General features: G+C 38.3%; 1 protein-coding gene across 1 annotated transcript in view; it reads right to left on the minus strand.

Moving 5' to 3' along the window:
- Positions 1-13348: 13348 nt before the first annotated feature.
- Positions 13349-22046, minus strand: part of SEMA3E (semaphorin 3E) — a 79994-nt gene continuing 71296 nt past the window's right edge. Inside the window, exons 13-17 of the mRNA XM_072401744.1 lie at positions 21478-21519; positions 19883-20049; positions 19276-19343; positions 17240-17379; positions 13349-15352 (exon numbers count right to left, since the gene is read on the minus strand). Coding sequence (XP_072257845.1) covers positions 14897-15352; positions 17240-17379; positions 19276-19343; positions 19883-20049; positions 21478-21519 — 873 coding nt within the window. The 3' untranslated portion in view covers positions 13349-14896. The remainder of the gene's footprint in view (positions 15353-17239; positions 17380-19275; positions 19344-19882; positions 20050-21477; positions 21520-22046) is intronic.

Genomic DNA, 22046 nt, shown 5'->3' on the forward strand with positions numbered 1-22046 from the left:
CTCTCTTCCTCCCCTGACATCTCATAGAGGAACATAGAAGATGTGCATGCCTCATCCGCTGCAAGACAGCAAGCAGAGAGGGAATTACCGTAACAGAGGGCCGGATCTAGCAGCTCCGCGGGCCGGATGTGGCCCAAATGCCATAGGCCTTATGTTATATAGGTCAAATAACACTGCTATAAAGTAGTCCTTGATAGGTAGGCATTCCTCCCAGTGACCACCATACTAATGTATAGTGAGCTGTGCATATAACAAATATGGTAGAGGTTCCCTAAGGCCCTCATTTAAAGGCATCCCCAAGTTAAAAAGGTTAGGCAAGGCTGCTATAGACTGATCAGTTTGTAATATAAAATAAACGTTGACATTTATTGTGTCTCATGGGTTTCATTTACAAGCACAGAGCAAGAGGTAACCAAAACACTTATCATTTTTTCCGTTCTTTGTGTTTTAAATAGAAGTATGGAGATTCTCCATTCCTGCCTAGTACAATCATTTTGTGTTTGGTTTTACGGGAACATGGTGTTTTTAATTCTGTAGCCATAGTCAGACAAGGGATTATTTCTAAGTCATTGACAGCTAGAAATTTGTTCTCTCTGAAAAGAAAGCATAGAACGTAAGATTAATGATACATCTTTAAGCTCTGCCTTACAGTCCATGACCTTGTTTCTCCTAATGAGAGTAGAAATTGGGAAGTAAAATGATAACAAAATAACGATGTGGTTCTCTGATTTAATTAATGTTTATACAAACACAGTTATGACCGATCAAAAACTATGACCTTTATATAAATCTTTAATGTGCAACATTTGCCAGCATTTGCCAGAAGAGAATTTGTAACAAGGGTGTCATCTAGTCAGTTAGACTCTTGATCTAGGTAGTTAAATGCTAATCCTACAGGAAATGGAGCAATTACAAATATGTGTGTCAGACTTTAGAAAATCAGATGACTGCAGTCTGTAGTGGAAAGACTCAAAACTGCTTTCAAAAACCACCTATCTGAACATAGCCTTATTGGTACTGCCTATATATTTGCCAAATTGCTTAAAGTAGAGATCAACAGCCTCTGCCTTGCTTTTTTGTTTTTTGGCAGGAAATTTACTTTTTTAGCGTCTTCTCTGCACATAAACAACGTTTAAAGTTGTGTGAATACCCCAGTTTGGCAATTTGCTGATTTATAGGGATTATATAAAGTATGATAATGCAGCACATTTTGATCTTCCTTGTTAATTATTTAGTTTTTGGATCTGCTCTACTGGACACATAAGGGATCTGGTTTGACACATTTGGAACTATACTGAAACCATTGATTTAGTATGATGGTTAGACAACTAACATTTACAGAAGTAAAGATCTGCACTGACAACCTCTATATTTAGAGGTAGGGGAGTCCATAGCCATGTAAAATGTGCCCTGGTGTATGGTCAGAAATGATGCAGCAATTTTGGGGGACTTTTATGGGAAAAGACATAAAAGGGAAAAGCAGATCCTGAGGATCTGCTTTCCATACACACAACTTTTACTTAAGTACAGTAACATAAAACCAAAACATGTAAAACACAATTCTCCAAGTCAGCAGTAAAATGTACAAATATCAACAAAGTATTCTTTCTATTTTTACTTAGATGCTTTCATTGATATCAGCAGGAAACATCTGGGCTCTTGGTTGATTGGATTGTATACATCTTTTTATATCATTTATTAGCTGTAAAATCTTGAGGTTAAACCCATTTGATTCCTATCCAGAATCAATATCAATTCTGAAGTCCACAGCCTTTACCCAGAGGCAAGCTTATAACATTTTCTGCCTTGAAAGGCAATGCTTTAGTGAAAGCCTAAGATACGCACTGTAATGATAGTAAACGTTACCACTTCAAAGGGACTTTAAACAATGCTTTACCAATAGACTTTATCCTTTGTTAGTGTGAACTAAAACTGTGTATCTATAGCAGAACTAAAATGAGATATCATGTTTTCAATTATTAGTAATGCAGCAATATACAATGTTTTCCATCTGATATAGACTAGGGGTAATATTTAGTAAAGGGGTGCTAAGAGTTGTTAGGATGTTTAAAGTTCTGTAATTCATAATTACTTGACTCAGCACCCAGATGTAATTTTGCTTGGCCATTGCACCTTGAACTTCCGGTTTGTCTTTTTACATGTTTTTTTGCTAATGACAGGGCAGTGTTTAAGTGACATTGGGCTATCAGCTTTTTTAGGGACCCTAACAAGATGTGTCAGCAAGTGTGTATAAGATATGTATAAAAATGTAAATAAAATTATGCAACTTGTATTTGGTATTGATGAAAAATGTGGACATGAGAAAAAAAATTCTAGGTCCGTCATTTATTATTAAAACACAAAACCAATGAGCTGGCTAGCCAGGTGCAAGTGGAGGGTCTAAGCTAAACGGCCAAGGGAGAAAAGTGCAATAGAGCTTGACCCTCCACCTTCACCAGGATCCCTTGCTGCCTGGCCAAAACTTGCATTTGGCCCACTTGCAGAGTCAGCCTTGACTCTCCACTAGCACCTGGCTCCCTTGCTAGATAACCCTCAGACCTAGACCTCAGTAACAGAAACCCATGGCAGACTTGAGTGCACACCACAGCAACAGACCCCCATCGTAGAACTCAGTAATATTACAGACTTTTACAGACCTTAGTAACAAATCCCCATTACAGACTTCAGTTACATACCCTCATTGCAGACCAGAGTAATAGACCCCTATTGCAGACCCCTACTGCTCCTCTCTCTGACCTGTGTCCAGTCACTAACGACAAAGTCCTCTGTGATTGGCTAGTTGAAGGGGGAAGAAAAACATCATATGACCAGAAGCATGAAGTGTGGCTAGCCTGCCCCCACGCTCCTGTTTCTGCTTTCACATACCAGTGTCAGGGTCTTGGACAAGCTTGTCCCAGTACAGGGTGGGGCAGGCTGGCCTGGGGCTCGTGATTAGGCCCCATACATTGTTTGGGTTTAGCACAGTAATATTGGTTGTCCTCATCTGATGGTGACCCTGTAATACTGCCTAATGTATATCAGCACACCGCTTACAGTCTCCACTGGAAGGGCATGTGACATGCTGACCACTCAGGGGAAAGTTTGGTTGATGGGGACCAGGGAAATGTTTGAGTAAGGACACTCATGGCAGGATGACAGATGTACAGTCATTAATTTAGTCTAGATAGCCACCAAATCCTGACAAATCAGCATACATTTTACTAAGGGAATGTGATGGAGCTGTACAACAAGATATATATCAACACTATTGTTGCTGCAGCCACTGTACTACACACCATAGCAAAGCAAGGATGAGAAGTTCTTGCATTTATAGCCAAGAGTCAATTATCCTGCTTCAGTGATGTTTTTGTGCTTACACATGACAGAATGCATTATGTTAGAGCTATAAAATGGAAACCAGGACATCCTTAGGATATAACTAAATAAGTCATTGCCTTCCTGATGTGGTTTTATTATTGTGTTTTCTTTGGCTGTGCAGGTTATGCAGATCTTTGCTTCCTTTTATGTAAACATTTAATCACAAAGTTATTCTGCATGAACAAATGTATTCAAAACTTGTTATGATTACTTTATGTAGATGATTGCACAAAATGTGAGAACTCCACCTTGGATATGTTTTTGGAAGCAAACTATACTACCCAGGCTTTTGCCTTACTGCTGTGGCCAATATAAAGTTAAACAATGGGTGCAATTTTACCACATGAGTATGACGCATGGCATATATTGCAAATGTTTTTATTACTAGACCACATCAATTCCAGGTTTGCTGTATTACTCAGGTTCTCTTATGGTAGTTTATCTTCTCCCATTTGGAAAGCTTTAATATATCAGCACACATTATATTATTGTTTGCTCATTTTTATGACGGCAGGCCTATTGAGTTCCCCGCACTGACATTACTAATAGATAATTATCAATTATTCTGATGTCATATTTTGGATTTAGAGTATAATCTCCTCTCATTCTCAACTTAGGTTTGGCTTTATTACATTGGCTCTAATATGCTCATATGCATTTACTAGTACATACCTTTTTTTACATCACCCAATAGTTTTTGGCTCCACTTTGATATTGGTATTACACATTTATGTTTGTATCAGCCTTGCTGGAGGTGAAGTCTATAGGCCTAATGGGAGTCTGTTCTTGTACACCCTGGTCACCTTGGCCCGGTCTGTTCTTGTACACCCTGGTCCTGTGAACTGTTCCCACTCCTCAGCCTGCTGTCCACTACCTGGATTATACTGACCTGCTCATAATGCTGATTAACTGGTACTACAAGTGAGGTAATTTCAATTTAAAATCTAAAGATCTTCTCTAAAACTTGTATTATTGTATTCTAATTTGTGTAGTTGTGATTAGATACAGATATACTCATCTATGTTCTTCTCTGTAACACTTGCATACCTACATATGCCACAGTATCCCTCTGTACCGCTCTGCTCGCAGCGTGTCTTCTCTCACTGGTGGAGGGATCCGTCCCGGCCGAACTACTGTTCGGCTGAACGGCATCCCCAGTATCCCTGCAGCCTAGCACAGTGCTGCAGGCACCCTCAGCATTCCTATGGGCGTGCACAGTAAGGCATGGCCCAGGGGTCCTGCTGTAAGAGGCGTGCGCGCTACTATGCACACCTCTTATACCCCCCCAAAGACGAGACAACGGCGGGACATGTATAGTTTGAATTCTCTGCTGCAGTTTAATTATTTAGTATGCTCCTCCAATCCAATAGTACCAGGTGGCGCAAGGTGATTGGGCACTCTAACCCATTTAATAAGACCCCATCATTAGCACCCTTGTCCGTTATAGCCTCTGTGTTACAATGTGCTTGAGTGCGTTCTTATGTTGGATTACCATTTTGACCTCTGTTGTCTTCCCTTGTATCTAGTCATCAGCTCGGACTTATTATCAGCAGCGACCCAGTTTCATTATTGACTTTGCATGAACTCTGCCTGCCCTGACTTCGGATTATCCCTGACTACGCCTTCTGCCTCATCATTCTGTACCTTGCTGATCAGATTAATCTTTTGTGTTTGACCTCGGGCCTGTACCTGGATTGTGGAAAGTTGAAAGTGTACCCTGGAGTTGGTTGTGGTTTGTGTGCCCAGGGGCATTACAGATAGCTTTTTAAATAGTTATGATTTAAGTTTTTCATGTTTTATAAATTTACAATTTGTGACTGATTCAGTTGATGTTAAAACACACTAGTTTCATGCCTTCTGATGAGGGCTTCATTGCTCTGCTTTTAAGTTTTTAGACTAGGTGGCAATGTCTCTATTGGGGAAATACTATATTATACTATTTACTACATAGCTGTTAAAGCATTTCTTCAGTTACAACAAACCTTGTAATTTTTTTCTCTGTTACTATAAATTGTACCATATTATATAAGGTTTTTCTATGCCTTCCTCTGTATTAACTGTGCATATATGGTTCTATCTGGAATATGCAGATTCATTTCTCTAGTGGTTGAACTTGATAAACTTATGTCTTTTTTTAACTTGACTAACTATGTAATTATGTAACGTTTTTGTCTACTTTACCTTTACTTTTACTTTAATATGAGAAAATATTCATGTTCATTAATAAAAATTTTGGTGAAAGGGGAACTTTGGTGAATTTGGGAAAATTTGCCCCAAAAAAAGCATTTGTGTTAAAGTGAAGGAATTAATAAAATAATCTTTAAAAAGCTCCAGAGAGTAAAAGAAGTTCCTCTAAACCTAAATCTAGGGCCTGCTTTTTATTATACATATATTCCTAATAAATTATTATCATATCTTAATATATATTAGGAAGAAGAAGTAAAAGCTCAACTTGACATAACACCTAGAAGCAAATACTTTCAGGGCACAATTAGAATGCTTTTGTTTTTTGGCAGCAATCACTGGGGGATGCCACCTGCCAAACTCAATAGAATGGTTATCTATACCATGGGTCCTGATTAGTTACCATATACTCTAGTTGCTACATTTCAGAAAGCTATTTACACCCTTGAGCGCTATTATTCTTCATGACACCTATGGCATATATAAGAAAGCTGCACATCTACATAGATAATTTATGCAGAAAATGTCCTAGACATAGGCCCTGATTTAATAAAGCTCTCCAAGGCTGGAGAGGATATACTTTCACCACTGGCCTGCTGGATGAACCTGGGTGATCCAGCAAACCTGGAATTGATTTTATAAAAGTCATTTGTTATTTGTTAGCAAATGTTTTCAATCCTGGACCAGATCCATTCCACCCAGCCTCCCTGATGAAAAAGTATCTTCTCCAGCCTTGGAGAGCTTTATTAAATCTGGCCCATAGTTTTACCATTGGGTTTTGTTGCTTTGCTGTTGTTTTTTACACCAGAAAAAAAAATGGTGAACATTGTAATACATTATTATGCTGTTAAACATTTAAATGTAGCATGTCATAAATAACATTTAATTCATCCTTTTTTAGTACTAGCTAAATATGTTACATTTTAAAGCTGCTATGGATATTCTATTGTCTAAAGAACTGACTCAGTCTCCCATCATGTACACCCACCACAACTCAGCTCAGTCTATCATCCTATACACCCATCTTACCTAGCAATTCTGATAGTAAGGAACAATTAGAACAATGGAAAATATTTCTTTAACAGATGTCAAAATTATTATCATATATTTTGTCATTTGTGGAATTATTGCAGGTACAACTTGTTTTATCCTATATAACCCATAAAATTGTTCTATTGATTTTGTACATTTACAAGAATGATGACAAATAGTATTATACACAGTATTACAAGATCTGAAAGGGATGAGCTGACCTGTGACTCAAAAAAGACAGCAGATGTATCTGCTTCCCACAAATGACAAGCAAAAGCCCATTTATTTAATTAGTTTTTGCTAAGTACATTTACCACATTTATTTTAATTCACAATTAAACTTTTATTGTCTTTGTTTCAATAAATTGAATTGAGCCTAAGTTTTCAAAAGTGCAAGGTTAAATTCAGACTAGTGGTTTTTGCAAGTGGATTACAGTGGTTTTAGGTCTTAAAAACGCTAACAAGAATGGTTAACCTTGGACAGAATTGGTTCATTCACTATCCTTTATTTGAGACAATAAAAGTAGCCGATTTGCCGTATGGGTTTTTTGAACACTACATGTGGCGTCCTGTGGTGGTTTGCCACCCCTGCTGCCACCATAGACAGAGATGAGACAACCGAGTGAGGAGGTGTACAGAGAAAAGAGAACCGGTCCAAGGACTGACCCTTGGGGAACACCAAGAGGGAGGAGAGTAGGAGAGGAGGAAGTACTATTGAAAGAAACTTGAAAGGAGTGGTCAGACAGATAGGAAGCAAGCCAAGAGGGAGCAGTGTCACTGATATTAATGGAACGCATGATTTGTATTAGAAGAGGGTGATCAACAGTGTCAAACGCAGAGGAAAGATCAAGGAGAAGGAGGAGAGAAAAGTTGCCTTGAGACTTAGCTCTGTGAAGGTCATTGGTCACTTTAGTAAGGGCTGTTTTGGTGGAATGGGCAGCTCGAAAACCAGACTGGAAAAGGTCAAGGATAAAGTTGCTGCTCAGGTAATCAGTAAGTCTTTTGAAGGCCCTCAAGGAGTTTGGAAACATATGGGAGAAGGGAGATGGGACGGTAGCTAGAAGGTAAAGAGAGGTCCAGTGAGGGTTTCCTCAGGATAGGGAGAATAATGGCATGTTTGAACATGGAGAGGTAGATACCAGTATAGAGGGAAAGGTTGAATAGTTGGGTTGGGGCAGGGGCAAGGGTGGAGGAGTGGGCAGAGGGAATTGGGTCAAGCGGACAGGTAGTAGATGGAGATGATGAGAGAAGAGAGGAGACTTCATCCACAGTAACAGGGCTGAGGGAGGCCAGTGATGATTTACAGCTGGATGGGGTGGGTATGGTTGGAGTGGCCTGGTGAGAAGAGACATCATGTCTGATTTTGTCTATTTTATCTCTAACGTAAGTGGCTATGTCTTGGGCAGAGAAGGTAGTTGTGGGGGGAGCAGGTGTGGGATTTAGGAGGGAGTCAGTTGTTGAGAATTAGCTGCGTGGGTTGGAAGCTTGAGAGGAAATGATAGCAGAGAAATAGTTTTGCTTGGTGACAGTGACTTCAGTGTTAAAGTGTTGTAGTTTGGCTTTGTAGTCCATGAAGTCAGCGGTGAGGCCAGATTTCCTCCACTGGCGCTCAGCTGCACAAACAGTCCTTTGTAAGTGTTTGATGTGATTGTTGTGCCCAGGGTCAGGGTTTGGCAGGGGGGGCAGCGTAAGGTGGCAGGGGCAACTTTATCGAGAGCCAGGGATAGAAGATGGTTAAACTGGGTGGCAGCTTTATCTGGGGAGGTGATTTTGAAGAGAGTAGGGGTTAGGGACATAAGGCAGTTTGAGAATAGGTTGTGGTCAAGGTTACGGATATCTCTCTGCCATTGGCCAGGTCTGGGATGTGGCAAAGGGGGGCAAAAGTTAGATAGGTTGAAGGTGATTAGGTTGTGGTCAGAAAGGGGAAATGGTGTGTTGTCAAGGTGTGTGAGGTTGTAGAGTTTCTTGTACTTGTGCAAGCATTAGTATTTTTAAGTCATTGCACAAGTAATTACAATACAAAAAAAAGTGAAAAAATAACCCTTCTGAAAAAAAAAATAAACACTCCTGAACCTTCACTCCCAGGTGCCTAGTGTTTGACAGTAGGGATTTAGGAGCTGTAAACATATTGGCAAAATACAGCTAGTCTAAACTTTGATTAAATTGGATTATTACGTTTTTTTGTGTCCTGTGTGTTTAAGCTGACAATAAAAGTAAAGTTTGTAACACTGCACTGTATTTTAGATATTAGCAAGCGAACTCTTTCATATGCATACCACATTCATATTTTAATAAATAGAGATAAGGGCTAAGTCACCATATTCCTTTAATGTTCACAAAAGATTTGGGAAAGTAATTACTGGTGATGATATAAAAAAAAAATTAGATCGTCTGCAAATGTTGCCACTTTTTGCTCCTGTTTTGCAAATACCAACCCCTTAATATCCGTGGAGCTCGTATATGACAAAGAAAGGGCTCCCAGGTAAGTATAAAGAGCAATGATGACAAGGGCCAACCCTGTCGTGTACCATTGGTAATTGCAAGGGATTCGCACAGAAATGCATTGACTCACACAGACACAGATGGCTTCGAGTATATGGAACTTATTCAAGTTAGCATTCGCTCACCCAACCCTATATGGGCGAGTGTAAGTTTCATGAACTGCCAGTCAACTTTATCAAAAGCCTTTTCCGCGTCAGTCGAGAGAAGGCAGGCCAGTTTTCCAGATATTTTTGATGCATAAATCCATTCTAGGACTCTGACGGTATTGTCTCTTGCCTCTCTAGAGGGGACAAAACTCACCTGATCTGGGTGTACAATTTTGTATATATATGTATATATATATTTGTTAGGATTCTAGTAGCTAGTATCTTAGTAAAAAGTTTGAGATCCCAATTTAGTAAGGATATTGGCCTATAGTCCTTACAGGAGGAGCTATCTTTTCCATCTTTGGGGTTTACTGATATATATGCTCTAAGGCAGGGGTGTCCAAACTTTTTTCAAAGAGGGCCAGATTGGATGAAGTGAACATGCCGGAGGGCCGAACATTTTTCCGAACATTCTTTGAACAATTACAATTAATTGCAAATGAATTATTTTATGCCAAGTTAATTGTAAATGGCATGCTTTTCATTTCATAACATTAAGATCAACTGACAGCTGAGTTTTCACAATGTATTTGAAATAAATTTTTAAAAAACTTACCTGCACTAATGTGAAGGGTGAAACTGAGATCTGTACTGCAGCAAATAGGCTCGGTCTGGTACAAAGGCAGTGGTTTTGATGCGCAAAATGTCACGCAGATGAGAGTCACTTAGTCTTGTCCTCACACGGTTCTTGTTAAAACTTGTTGATGAATGATACAATGGAGTTTAATAGCTTCACCTCCTTCTTCAATAACCTTGTTACAGATTAGGGTTGATAAGCCACTTCGTTCACCAGCCATAGCAGGTGCCCCATCAGTAATAATCCCAGTAACTTTGTTCCAGGGCAGTTTCATGTCATCTTTTGCGGAACTAACAGCAACAAGTGACAGTCTTCTGTCACTCACAACGCGCTGCCCTCAAGCAGAAGACTGTCTGCCACAGGAGGGAGGGCGGTAGGAGGGCCGCATCGGAAGCCCGATCCTGATGTCACCGCCCACTGTCACTCAAAACGCTCTGCCCTCAAGCAGAAGACTGTCTGCCACAGGAGGGAGGGAGGTAGGAGGGTCGCATCGGAAGCCCGATCCTGACATCACCGCCCTCCCTCCTGTGGCAGACAGTCTGCTTGCCGCCCTCAATCAAAAGGGAGGGCCGTGGGAGGGCCGCATTTACACAGAGCAGGGAGGGCTGTTAGAGGGCCATATTAAACCGCCCGCGGGCCGCAAATGGCCTGCGGGCCGGACTTTGGACATGCCTGCTCTAAGGGAATCTGAAGACAATGATCCCCCCTGTGCTAATGAATTGAATGCTTTAAAAAAATTAGGGGTCAGTAGATCTCCAAAGGTTTTGTAATAGGATAAGGTAAAACCGTCTGGCCCAGGTGATTTCCCTGAGGGGGTACTTTTTATTGCTGACAAGAACTCTACTTCAGTGTTCGGGATTTCCAGTGCTGTTACATCTTATGGTGACAATTGAGGTATACTCGATTTGGCCAGATATTGAGATATCATTAACACTTTATTTTCCTTAGCTCCTGATGTAGGAGTAGAGGAGTGTAAGTTATAGAGAGATTTGTAATAGGTTCTCAAACTTTCAGCAATATCTTTTGTTTTTTCTGTCCCTTGTCATCATGAATAAAGGAAATTAAAGTCCTCTCCCTTTGTGATCGTAAAGCATTGGCAAGTAGCTTGCCACTTTTGTTCCCAAACTCGTAAAGAGTTTGTTTACATCTCACTAGTGCTGATTTGGCCTTGCCTAGGCATAAAGAAGCCAGCTTATCTCCAGTTTCAATCAGCTCCCTACCTATCTTTGTATCAAGGGTAATTTTGTGTATTTTCCCTTTTCTCTGATTTTAATCAGCAGATTTGAGATCTCCATCTGTGCTATTTTTTTCATTCTAGCTCCATGTTTGATTAGTATCCCCCTTATCACTACTTTATGAGCTTCCCAAATTGTCATTGGACTCACATATGGAGTTATATTACCGAGGAAGTATTGCTTCAATTCCTCAGCCATATCAGTTTTGGTGTTCAAATCATCTAGTAGAGATTAATTGAGTTTAGATTACCATATTTTCGTAAAATTTGGAGAAACACTGGGGCATGGTCTGATATTGTTATATCTCCCATTGAGCATTTGTACAACCTGGGCCAGATCGGTATGTCTCATCCAAAAATGATCAGGTCAGGAGTAAGATTGGTGTACTTTGGAGAAAAAAGTATAGTCCCTCTCTTTGGGATTTAGAATTCTCCATACATCCACCATTTGGTGGTGTTGGAGAGTACGTAATGGATGGCTTCTACCCAAAGTAACCTGAGCTGACTGACTTTTAACATCCAAGTAAGGATCTAGAACAAAATTGAAGTCTCCTCCAAGAATCACCAAACTTTCTCTAAACTTTTCTAATATCTCTAGGACATGAGATAAAAAACTTGACTTAAGCCGTGTTTGGGGCATAAATTGCAGCCAAGGTAACCTTCTGATTATTTAACTGTCCTTTAACAAATAAGTATCGTCCTTCTACATCGCTTTTAACTTCATTCAAGCACCATGTTATGGAGTTAGCAATAAGTATGCTTACTCCTTTGGATCCAGAATTTTCAGAACAACTATGGTAACTGGTAGGAAAGTTTTGATTTCTTAGGTTAGGCAATGTATCTAGTTTAAAATGAGTCTCTTGTGAATATGCAATGTGGACTTCATGTGTATTCATGAAGCTATGTTAACAGAGCTGATCTTTTCTCCGGAATGTTCAAACCTTTTGTGTTTAAAGTGATTATTTTAATGGTATCCATTGTACTTATTACTTTACTTATTACCTACCTATACTAACCTACCTTTACTTATTAACTGAATTTGGGGTAAGTAACAACTAGGAAAAGACTGGGGGGGGGGGGGGGGATCGTGATTAGGTGAATTGAAAGAGGGATTCTGGGAAGTGAAAATTAAAGTCAACTGATGTCTTTCCCGGAAAAAAAAAAAGTTCAAATAATTCCAAGAATGACACCAGTCTTTGTGGGTTCTAAGGGAATACTGGTTAATAAATACTCCTCACTTCTTGAGTGAGGACTCTAGTGTGAACTACTATGGTCAAGCTTGAGCAGGAGCCCCCAATCCCCAGGCAAAACAGTACAAAATATTAGACTAATATTCTTATCAACTAAAGCTACGTACACACATCAAATTTTTCTCGCTCGATAATCGGCATCGGCCAGATGTCGGGTGAGAATCAGGCGTGTGTACAGCCCAGGTCGTTCATCGTCCGTGGATCCGTCCTGGCGGATCCACGGATGATGAACGATGAGCGATCCTAATACAGCAGGGTGCCGCTCCGTCGCTCTCCCCTCCCCCTCTCCATAGAGCAGAACGGTGCTGTATGTACAGCACTCGTTCATGCATCTTGCGGTTCTTATCGTTGGAAAGGATCGTTAAAGATCCTTTCCAACGACAAGAATTGCACGTGTGTATGCGGCTTAAGACTCTAGTGATTTATATTAAAGTAGAGGGGATTTTAGAATATGAACCAATCAAAGGTTTGTAAGTCATCTTCAAGACCGAAAAAAAGAAAGTATTTTAAAGGGTGGATACTTCTTTAATAATGTGGTTTGTAGTGGCATGTTTATTAAGCAGAATTATTCCATACCATCACACCTTAACTATTGATCAGTTGTAGACAGTCATTAGGATTTATTCTGTATGATTCAGTTTAAGGGTAGTACTATCATAACTGGTGGATTTGTGGTCGTAAGGTTAAAGATTCTCCACATCTTGTTGTATGCTTTGTACTCTGCATTTCTTCCTCTGACATGCTGTTTATCACCAGCAAGTCTGCTTGCTGCACAGGCTCAAACCATATTATCAGATGTTCTTGTTAAGATTAAATGTCTTTAGAGTTCTTGCTAAGACCTTTTAATTATTTTTATACTGGTTGTAGCAAAACAACTGACAAATCTTTTGTGCTAAAATAGAGGTGTTATTTGTGGTATACAAAAACAGGGAAGGAGGGGGCACCCCTAATTCCCCATTATGGGGTCCCCCTTAATTCTCCATCCAGGTATGTGGTATTAAAAACACATCATTAATCCATATTACCTATATAGATCACATAACAATTTGATTTAGTTGTAAATGTTTATTGGCATGTCAACTTAGTTTGTAGCAAAATTTAATCAATATTGAATTGATGTTACTAGTAAATATTTCTTCTTATTTCCCCAAAAGATCTAATTTAACATTACACTTAAATGTAAACACTTTAAACTATCCCAAGCATGAAATACACATATACATAGTCTGCTCTTACCTTGCTCTTTACTTGAAATATTTTTTTAGATAGAAATTTTCCGTTATAAAAACAGTTTGTGCGTATAGCTTAACAAAACGTTAAATACAAAAATGACGTTTCATACACTTATTTTACAAAATAGTCAACTTATTCGCTTTCATATTACACAACATGAATTTACACAACAGAAACCTTTGCACAGATTTCTAATAACAATATTTATGTAAAGTTTATATATTTTCAGTGTTAAAAGTGGACCCTTTCATCCGAATTCACAAAATTCATTGAATGCAGAAGTTTTGGGATGTCCTGATAGTTAGGTCATGTTTATAGATGCCTAGGCATTTGTTCAGATGACTTCTAGTGAAGGAGAGGATAACAGTTCAGACTGATCAGACATCACCTGTAGTTGGACCACATGCCTTCTCCTGCTTGATTCAAACATAAGAAATCCAATGGGTAAACACATATTTTCACAATGACCATGACAAAGAAAAGTAAGGTACAAATTTGTGGTAACCAAAGTGTAAATATCACTTGTTTTTTGCCCTTATTATTTTTTCTTGTAGAACTGTGAAATATTAAGCATATGGCACACCTTTCTGAAAATGTAGTGCCAATAAGTTAAAAGCAATATTATAAGTAATATCTTTTCACATTTGCTTTTATGTAAAAGGGACCAATTATACTTTATATTAAAAGATGTATGCCAATATTAAATAAAAAAAACAGTTATAAAAGTTATACATGTAATGTTACAAATTCAGTCCATCTTAAAATGATATAATCAGGTACAGGTAAGGTTGGAATTTATCATTTCTTGGGGTGTCAAATGGGAGATTATTTAACTTAGGATCCTGGTTGAGCTTGCCAAACATTGGATGAAAAATGTAGAAAATACTTTTTTGGTTTCCGGCAACTTTTTCAAGCCAACAGTAATTTCCCTTGGTCCCAATGTGGGATCCTAGCTGCAGCTGAAAATACTGAAAAGTCTTCTCAGAGGTTGCTCCAGTGATTTGCAGAAGCACATTCTCGTGGAATTTGTGATTCTCAGGAAACCCTCACTAAATTTTCCAGAAGCTGGAGTAAACGATCAGTGTGTGCAGCTGTTTGTGTGCATTAATGTATTTATAACATATGTGTGTGTTACATTTCCAAATAACAAGCCAGCCATTTTGTCTTAAAAATAATAACTGCGGAAATACTTAAAAACCCATTAAAAATAAAAAAAAACTATATAAAATTATTTACATAATGCCAACACAGTCAAAGGTTTTAGCTTCCTAAATTCATCTTAGGAAATGGTATCTGGAATTGTTCAATAATTTTGTAAAGAATTGCCTTCACAGTCATCAACAGAAAGATGATAGAAGGCTTATGGTTTCAATATGCTCCGTGGCATGCGGTGATTTTCTGCTTTTCCACGTGGTCTTCGTTCCTGCTGCTGCGTATATTTCCATTTGTTTGAAGGAGGTTTGAGCTTTTTTCTTCTTTTATCAGTACACCATACTTTTTCACAATATTCCTCAACTTTTTGAAAATTGCTGTATCCAATGAGCTGTAAAAACTCTTTGTACCATGGTTTGGGGGGCTGAGGAATGCTAGACTGGGCGGGACAAGGCATTTTTTGGATTACTGGCTCTTCATCATCATCTTTGTGAAACATTTCTTCCACGCGTTCCTCCTCCACAACCTCCAGACTCATTTTTCTGATTACATGAACAAAACTATGCTCAACAGTTTGGCAGAAATACACTCCGGCATCTGTTCTATGCAGTTTTAAAAACAGAAGCCCATACTCCGTCAATATTACCCGTTCACCTGTTTTCACCTATAAAAGAATAAATATAATTATTATTCGTTTATACTGCACATTTACAGTTCACATGCATTTACATAAAAATACAAGGTTAAATTTATATATAAAATAATTTTTTTTTATATTTTTGTTTTCTTTACCTGCACAACTGCACAAAATGCAGTTCAGATATATTGCAATGATCTATAAGAGGAGCTAATTACAAAAAAAAAAGTTTTTTTTTCTGTGTACATTATACAGGTCATGGTACGTAAGGCCCAACATTTTTTTAGGAATATACTGCTCCAAGGACAACTGTCTAAGGAAATTTTATAATTGCTTTTGGAGTCCTCCTGGTGTGTATTTGGGACAGGAAGTAAAAAGAAAGGCTCATTAATAAGTGAGGCAAAATTATGCTCTTAACCATTCCAACCTCCTAGTGAAAAGTAACATTTTGACTTTAGTTAGGCTTTTTTTCTTAATATTTAAAAAAAGTTGTATTACAAAAAAATGGGACAACAGAATAGGCAAGGGGACATAAGAAACATATGCTTCTGTTTCTAGTTCCCCAATGGCAAAACACCAGTAGGACACCAGTAGTGCAGCACAGCATCTGCAAACTAAGCCTGGGTCCAGAAAACCACGAAAGTGAGAGGTAAAGCTGGCTTCGCCCGCCCTCTCACCTCCTGGACTTCCTACCAAGAGGTAGTGGGATATGATCTCTTTCCAGCTTTCCAATACCAGCCACGTGGCAGGTATACATCAGATTCCAGGTATGGTTTCATTCCCCTAGTCTGACTTCTCTCTCCTGCTTCTTTATCTCCTTATGATTTTCCTAACCCCCCCCCCATTTGATAGAGATATCTCTTTTTGTTAGCTAGATGTACACTGTTTTTTTCTCTTTTCACTCTCAGTGTTTTTGTATATAAATACAACTTTTGTAAATGAATAAAGTATATATATTAATAATTGATTGTTACTGCAGAAAACTGGATGCAGCATCTCTGTTTTATTCTGATACATTCTCCCCAGAGCTAAAGGTCTAGCTGATCTAACTTTGAAGAAGCCTTGTCTCCTAGCACCAGCTTCAAACAACCTTTCTATATACAGGCCTTAAACAGATCCTCTGACTCTCTGAACTATTCTGAGCCTCGGCTGGTCTCAGGCGCCATCATCACTCTCAAATGCTAAACTTTTATTATGGCCAGGTAGGTACGCAGTACCACTTCTCAACTCCTGACATGGGAGAGGGATGGAGTATTTAACCCACTTATTCCTTCCAAGAATAAGTAGTCCCAATCCTCCTAGATCACGGTCCCCAATAAAATCTGTCATTTTGTAATTGAATGGTATTAAAAAATTATAATTTTCATTTTAATCTGCACTCACTGTAATCCTATAAAAATTAACATGCAATGTAGTAACCAAGAGGTGTTCTGTAATTTCTGTACATTTCCTAATGGTGTTTGTCTCACTGACTTTACTAGAAGTCTGCACTAAGATAGTAAGTAAAATTTTAGGCATCAGTTCAATAGGTTTATACTCTGGGGTGAAACACAGAAAGGCATAGATGTAACATTTGTAAATATTCTTGCAAAATACACCCATAGGGGATTGATTTTTTTATTTTATTGTTTCATTATATAATACTATAAACACTAAACTAGTGAAAAATCCATGAAGTTTATATGAGTTGTTGCTGCCTAAATTTCTATGTAGAACAGTCATGTAGCAAACAAACAATGCAGTAGCTGCCCTTATATCTCAGAAATAAAACCTGCAACAGGTAGATTGGGTAGCAGGAAAAGCAGAAGTAAGTAAAATGTAAAAAAATTGTAAAAAACATTTTTAAGTCAGACTATAAACAGAAAGTTTTGTTTGAGATGCACATAACAAACAAACATAAAATAATCATAATACCTCCTCTTTCTTCGTCTCGTGTGCTTTCTGTACAAACCAGATGACCTTAGACTGCAATGAACGTGGCATGCATTCCAATAAGGTAGTGTTATGCTCAATGCCATATACTGTGTATTCCTCAGTCTTTCCCAAGGATTCTCCTACAAGAATGATAGGAATAAAGAGACCTTTAAATGTCCAGTGAAGATGTCATTCCTCTTTTAATGCATTTAGTTAAGCAATATAAATTAGTGCATACTAAATGATGCTTCCCAAATAAGCATGAATGGTCATTACAACTTTTGCTGTGTACAGTTACTTCCCTAAAAAAATTTCAATTTCTTTACTACAACATTGCCATATGTTTACAGGTTTTTAAACTAGATTTTTTTTCTAGAAAACCCCATGGTAAATACCCCTAATCTCCTTTCAAACATGAACAGCTAATTTTTTAAAAGCTGCAGTAAATTCAGTTTAACTTCTCATTACAGCATGTATAACACCTATGTACTTTAGATTACAACTCACTTTCTGACATGTTTCACCCCAGGGGCTTCATCTCTGGGAAATAGGCCCTTCAGGTAAAACATCAGCCTACAAAAGCACCAGGCAGTCTCAGACAGGCATAGGTTTTTAGCCTGGAGGAATGTTCATAAATATGCTTTGTAAATCGAACTCCCCTTCAAAAGAAATGCTTTCTTTAAAATGTGCACTGGAGGATTTGGAGCCTATGGAGCCATCAGTCTTCCGGTTAAAGGAAACTTGTCAGGAGATATTATAGTTGTATTTTCTGAGTTCTTTTTAGTCGATACAAACTCTGGGGTTGAAATCATTATACTTGTTAAACTATTTACTCTCCTGGAACAGACATTTTGATTCTGGGTGTCCATAATCAACCAAGTAATAAAGTAAGGATAGTAAAAGACACAAAAATTGCATTTTCAGCTGCTTTATTTCTTTACTGACTTTTTTTTTAAATACGATGTAAGGAACTTACCCGCCCTGCGAGCCCGCGGTGTCCCTGGGGTTCCCAGCCACAGAGGGGGACGCCGCAGTAGCAGGCAGCATGGCGGAGGCTGCTGCCCTGCTCGCAGCTTGTCTGTCTCTACAGGCGGAGGGATCCACCCTGGCCAAAGTACTGTTCAGCCAGGCAGCATCCCTTGCATCCCTTTGGATGTGGTTCCTGCTCCCAGCACTCTCGGATTGTTATTCACCATTCTGCCTGCTGCCAGCCCTGACCTCGGATTGTTACTGACCTGCATTTGCCTTATCCTTCTGTACCTTGCTTGATTGAAATTAACCCTTGCTGTGCTGTTTTGAATAAACCTGATTCAAGGATATCTGGAGTTGGTTGTGGTTTGTGTGCCCAGGCGCATTACATACGATACATCATTTATGTGTCTACCATTACCAACAATCTAAGTTGCCATATTTTCTCATAACAGGTCATGCATATAAATTTCAGATTTTGTGAAGTATCATCCACAGTAAGAGAAGTTATCCTCAGTGTTTCTGTTTTACATCTTCATACATTTTACATGTTATTTTAAATTAATTTATCTGACTGTTTGGAAAAGAGGGGACTGTAAGACAGTGTATATAATTTCTGCTACCTTATATGTGAATCTGCTGTCTGCTTTTAAACATTTACAGTTACTTACTGCCTTACTGTCCTTCATAGGACATATCTAGTTCTTGTAATATGCAGATACTCCCCTACTCCATACAAACATTACAAAAGGACATTCTGCTATCTGATTGCTCTTAAAAATGAATTGGAATAAAAAATATTTTCCCACTGGTCTCCCTTCCCTACCATGGACAAGCTTAGGGAACTTCTGAACTGACAACTTCACAAACTATAATCAAAAAGCTCATAGATTTGTACACGGTTGGTCTTAAGGTTGTTTTTTTATATTTTGTACATTAATAGTAACAGCCATAATCATCTGAAATTCCTGATTTCTTTGAAACACTTCTTCAATGTGGAATTTCACAAAATATATCCAATACAATTTGACCTGCAATTAATAAATATGTATACTGTGTACACTTACCATTAAACTGTTGACCTGAACACTGCTGAGCTGCATTGCCATGTCGAACATCCTGCCTTCTGAAACGTCTATCAAAAGTATAAACATCATTAGCATATCAGTATGTATTAGAATGTAAACCATATGTAAATCTTTTATGTAGGCATGTTAACCTAAGTGCACTCAGAGAATTGGCATAATTATGACTAATCACAAGCTTCCTTGTTTGTATTCAAATGCAAATTTTCGTAAAAAATGAGAACCTATACTTTATGCTTATAATCATTGTATATGTTACACGTTGTTATTGTTTATTTTATAGTCCTAATTCGGTAAGTGTTCATTCCCATGAAAATAGCAGTGTTTATTTAAAGTCAACTAGGGTAGAAAAAAAAAAGTGTATCCTTTATAAAACACAGAAAAATACAGTGCAATTGTTCAAGTCGTAATATCTGTGAATTAAAAAAAGAACTACCTGGTCATTATCTACTATGACAAATATTGTGGGTTGTTATTCCTTATCTAGATTATAATGCTTATTGGTTTGAAAATTCTTTTTTTTTAATAATAATATTGTATGGGGTAATGTTTCAACTTGTCAATTAGTTAATTGTACTCTGTTACCCACCTTTTGGAATGTGATCCTAGGGGATAATACCTAGAGCAGGACATTCCATCCCATGCACAATAGGGGTCACGAGCCAGGCAGCAGTCTGCACATGCTGTGCCGTACATCTCACAGTGGTGAAGCTTCACTTGAGCGACATTAAATTTAGATCCAACATACAGTTGTTGCTGAAAATGTGAAATCAAGAAACTAATGAATATTTCATAAAAGAGTCACTTTAATTTACAAATGCTTTGTTTACACTTTGACCTGAAAGTGAAAGAACATCTTATTTTAAAAGCACTATTTTTTTAAATTTAGGTTTAACTATTTTAATGTCTGTTTTGGTTAAATAGCTTGGCTGATATCTTTGAGGGAACACATGCTTAGACAAAATATTGCAAGGCAAGTGCTTTGTCATGTCATTCCTCCTAACCGAAACAAGATTTTTCATCTGTTTCTAAAAATAGAATTCAAGCTGAACACAATTACTTTTTAAAATGTTTCCCCTTGTGAATGGGAAACTGAATGGTAATGGTTTTACAGTTTAAGAAGGTGCGTCACTCATTCTCCTGCCTGCACAATGCAAAATCTGGTCATGAAAGTAGAAAAACTAAGGAGTAGGGATGAGCGAGCGAGTTTTTAAAAACTCAATCTCGCGGCGAATTCGGCTGTTCTCACTTACCAAAATTGTAAGCGAGAATGGCCGGTGTGAATTTGCTGATCACACTTAAATTTTAATTTAAAAAAATAAATAAAAAAAACAAAGTTTGCAGGCTGTGCTGATCAATGAATGCAGTGCCGGCTGCATTGATTGATCAGCTCAGTGTGCAATCCCCGGCACTCGAGGTTAAATGGAGACAAGTCTCCCATTTCAAAACCTCTAGTGCTCTCTGATTGGCTGGGGAAATCAGAGAGACTTGTCTTCATTTGCCCTCTAGTGCCCGGGGATCACAAACAGGAGGATTCCCAGGGCTGCATGAATGAATAAAGCCCTCACAATCCACTGCGATCCCGGGGCACTAGAGGTTAATTAACCTCTAGTGACCAGGGATCGCAGTGGAACTGCAGATGAACTCTCAATGGACTTCTCTGAATGGAGAAACTCCTCTGAGAATTCATCTGCAGTTCCACTGCGATCCCCAGGCACTAGAGGTTAATTAACCTTTAGTGCCGGGGATCGCAAACAGGAGGATGTCCAAGGCAGCAAGAACTAATGCAGCCCTGAGAATCCTCCTGTATTGATTTCCTCGATCTTCCGATGGTTTAGCGAAATCAGAAATTCGAGGAAATTTTCGCAAGAATGCCAGAGGCATTCTCGCTTATCCCCACTCAGAAGAAAGAAGAAAATGGCAACCCCTGATGTCCAGTCCATGACAGAAAAAAGAGTAAAGACAGCGTGATGTGGGACAAACTGGGCTGGACTAAGTAAGTGTCATTTTTTTTTTGCTTTAAAGGAAATCTGTGAAAGAAATTTGGCGCATTTGGTTGCTGTCAAATGAGTTGGAGCTTCTAAATAATTTTAATAAAACACTGTGTATTATTTTACTTTATAATATTAAAACTTTATATAATAAATTATTTTGTGTGTTACGAATAAGTCCTAAAAAACATACCCTTTTTGTTGAAATTTCCATTGTTGTTATTGGTTCAGGATTCTGGTTAAAGAAACAAACAAACAAACAGGATCAATAGAGTAATAGAGTAGAGGAACAGTGGATGGCAGGTTCATTATAGCAGTTTGATGGATAATGTACCAGATGTCAGTCAGAAGTATAGTGATTGTACTGTAAATATGTACTGTTCTAATAACAAGAATCATTGCAATGTGCTTAATGCATTCTCCTTACAATGCAAATCTGTCAAATGTGAGTGCACCAGAGCTGTTTAAGATTCTGCAAGACATCTGATAAATCAACAATGCAGAATCAAAGGGCTTTATACTTTTACTTCATACTTTTTGTTTTTTTATGAGAACAGTCAAAAAACAAATAGTGTAAACCTTTCCCCAACTCATTGGGCTTATTCAGACCTGAATAAGTTTTTCTCATAAGTTTCTGAGCAATTTTAGCGCTCAAAAATGCTTGCAAAAAAAAAAAAAGTTAATGTTGGACCAAATAGGTCAGTTCATTATCCTTTTGACAGGCAGACTTCATAGACTTAAACAGGAAGTGCCTAAAAATGC

The sequence above is a fragment of the Pyxicephalus adspersus genome, chromosome 2, assembly GCF_032062135.1.
Source record: "Pyxicephalus adspersus chromosome 2, UCB_Pads_2.0, whole genome shotgun sequence".
Classification (NCBI taxonomy): Eukaryota; Metazoa; Chordata; class Amphibia; order Anura; family Pyxicephalidae; genus Pyxicephalus; species Pyxicephalus adspersus.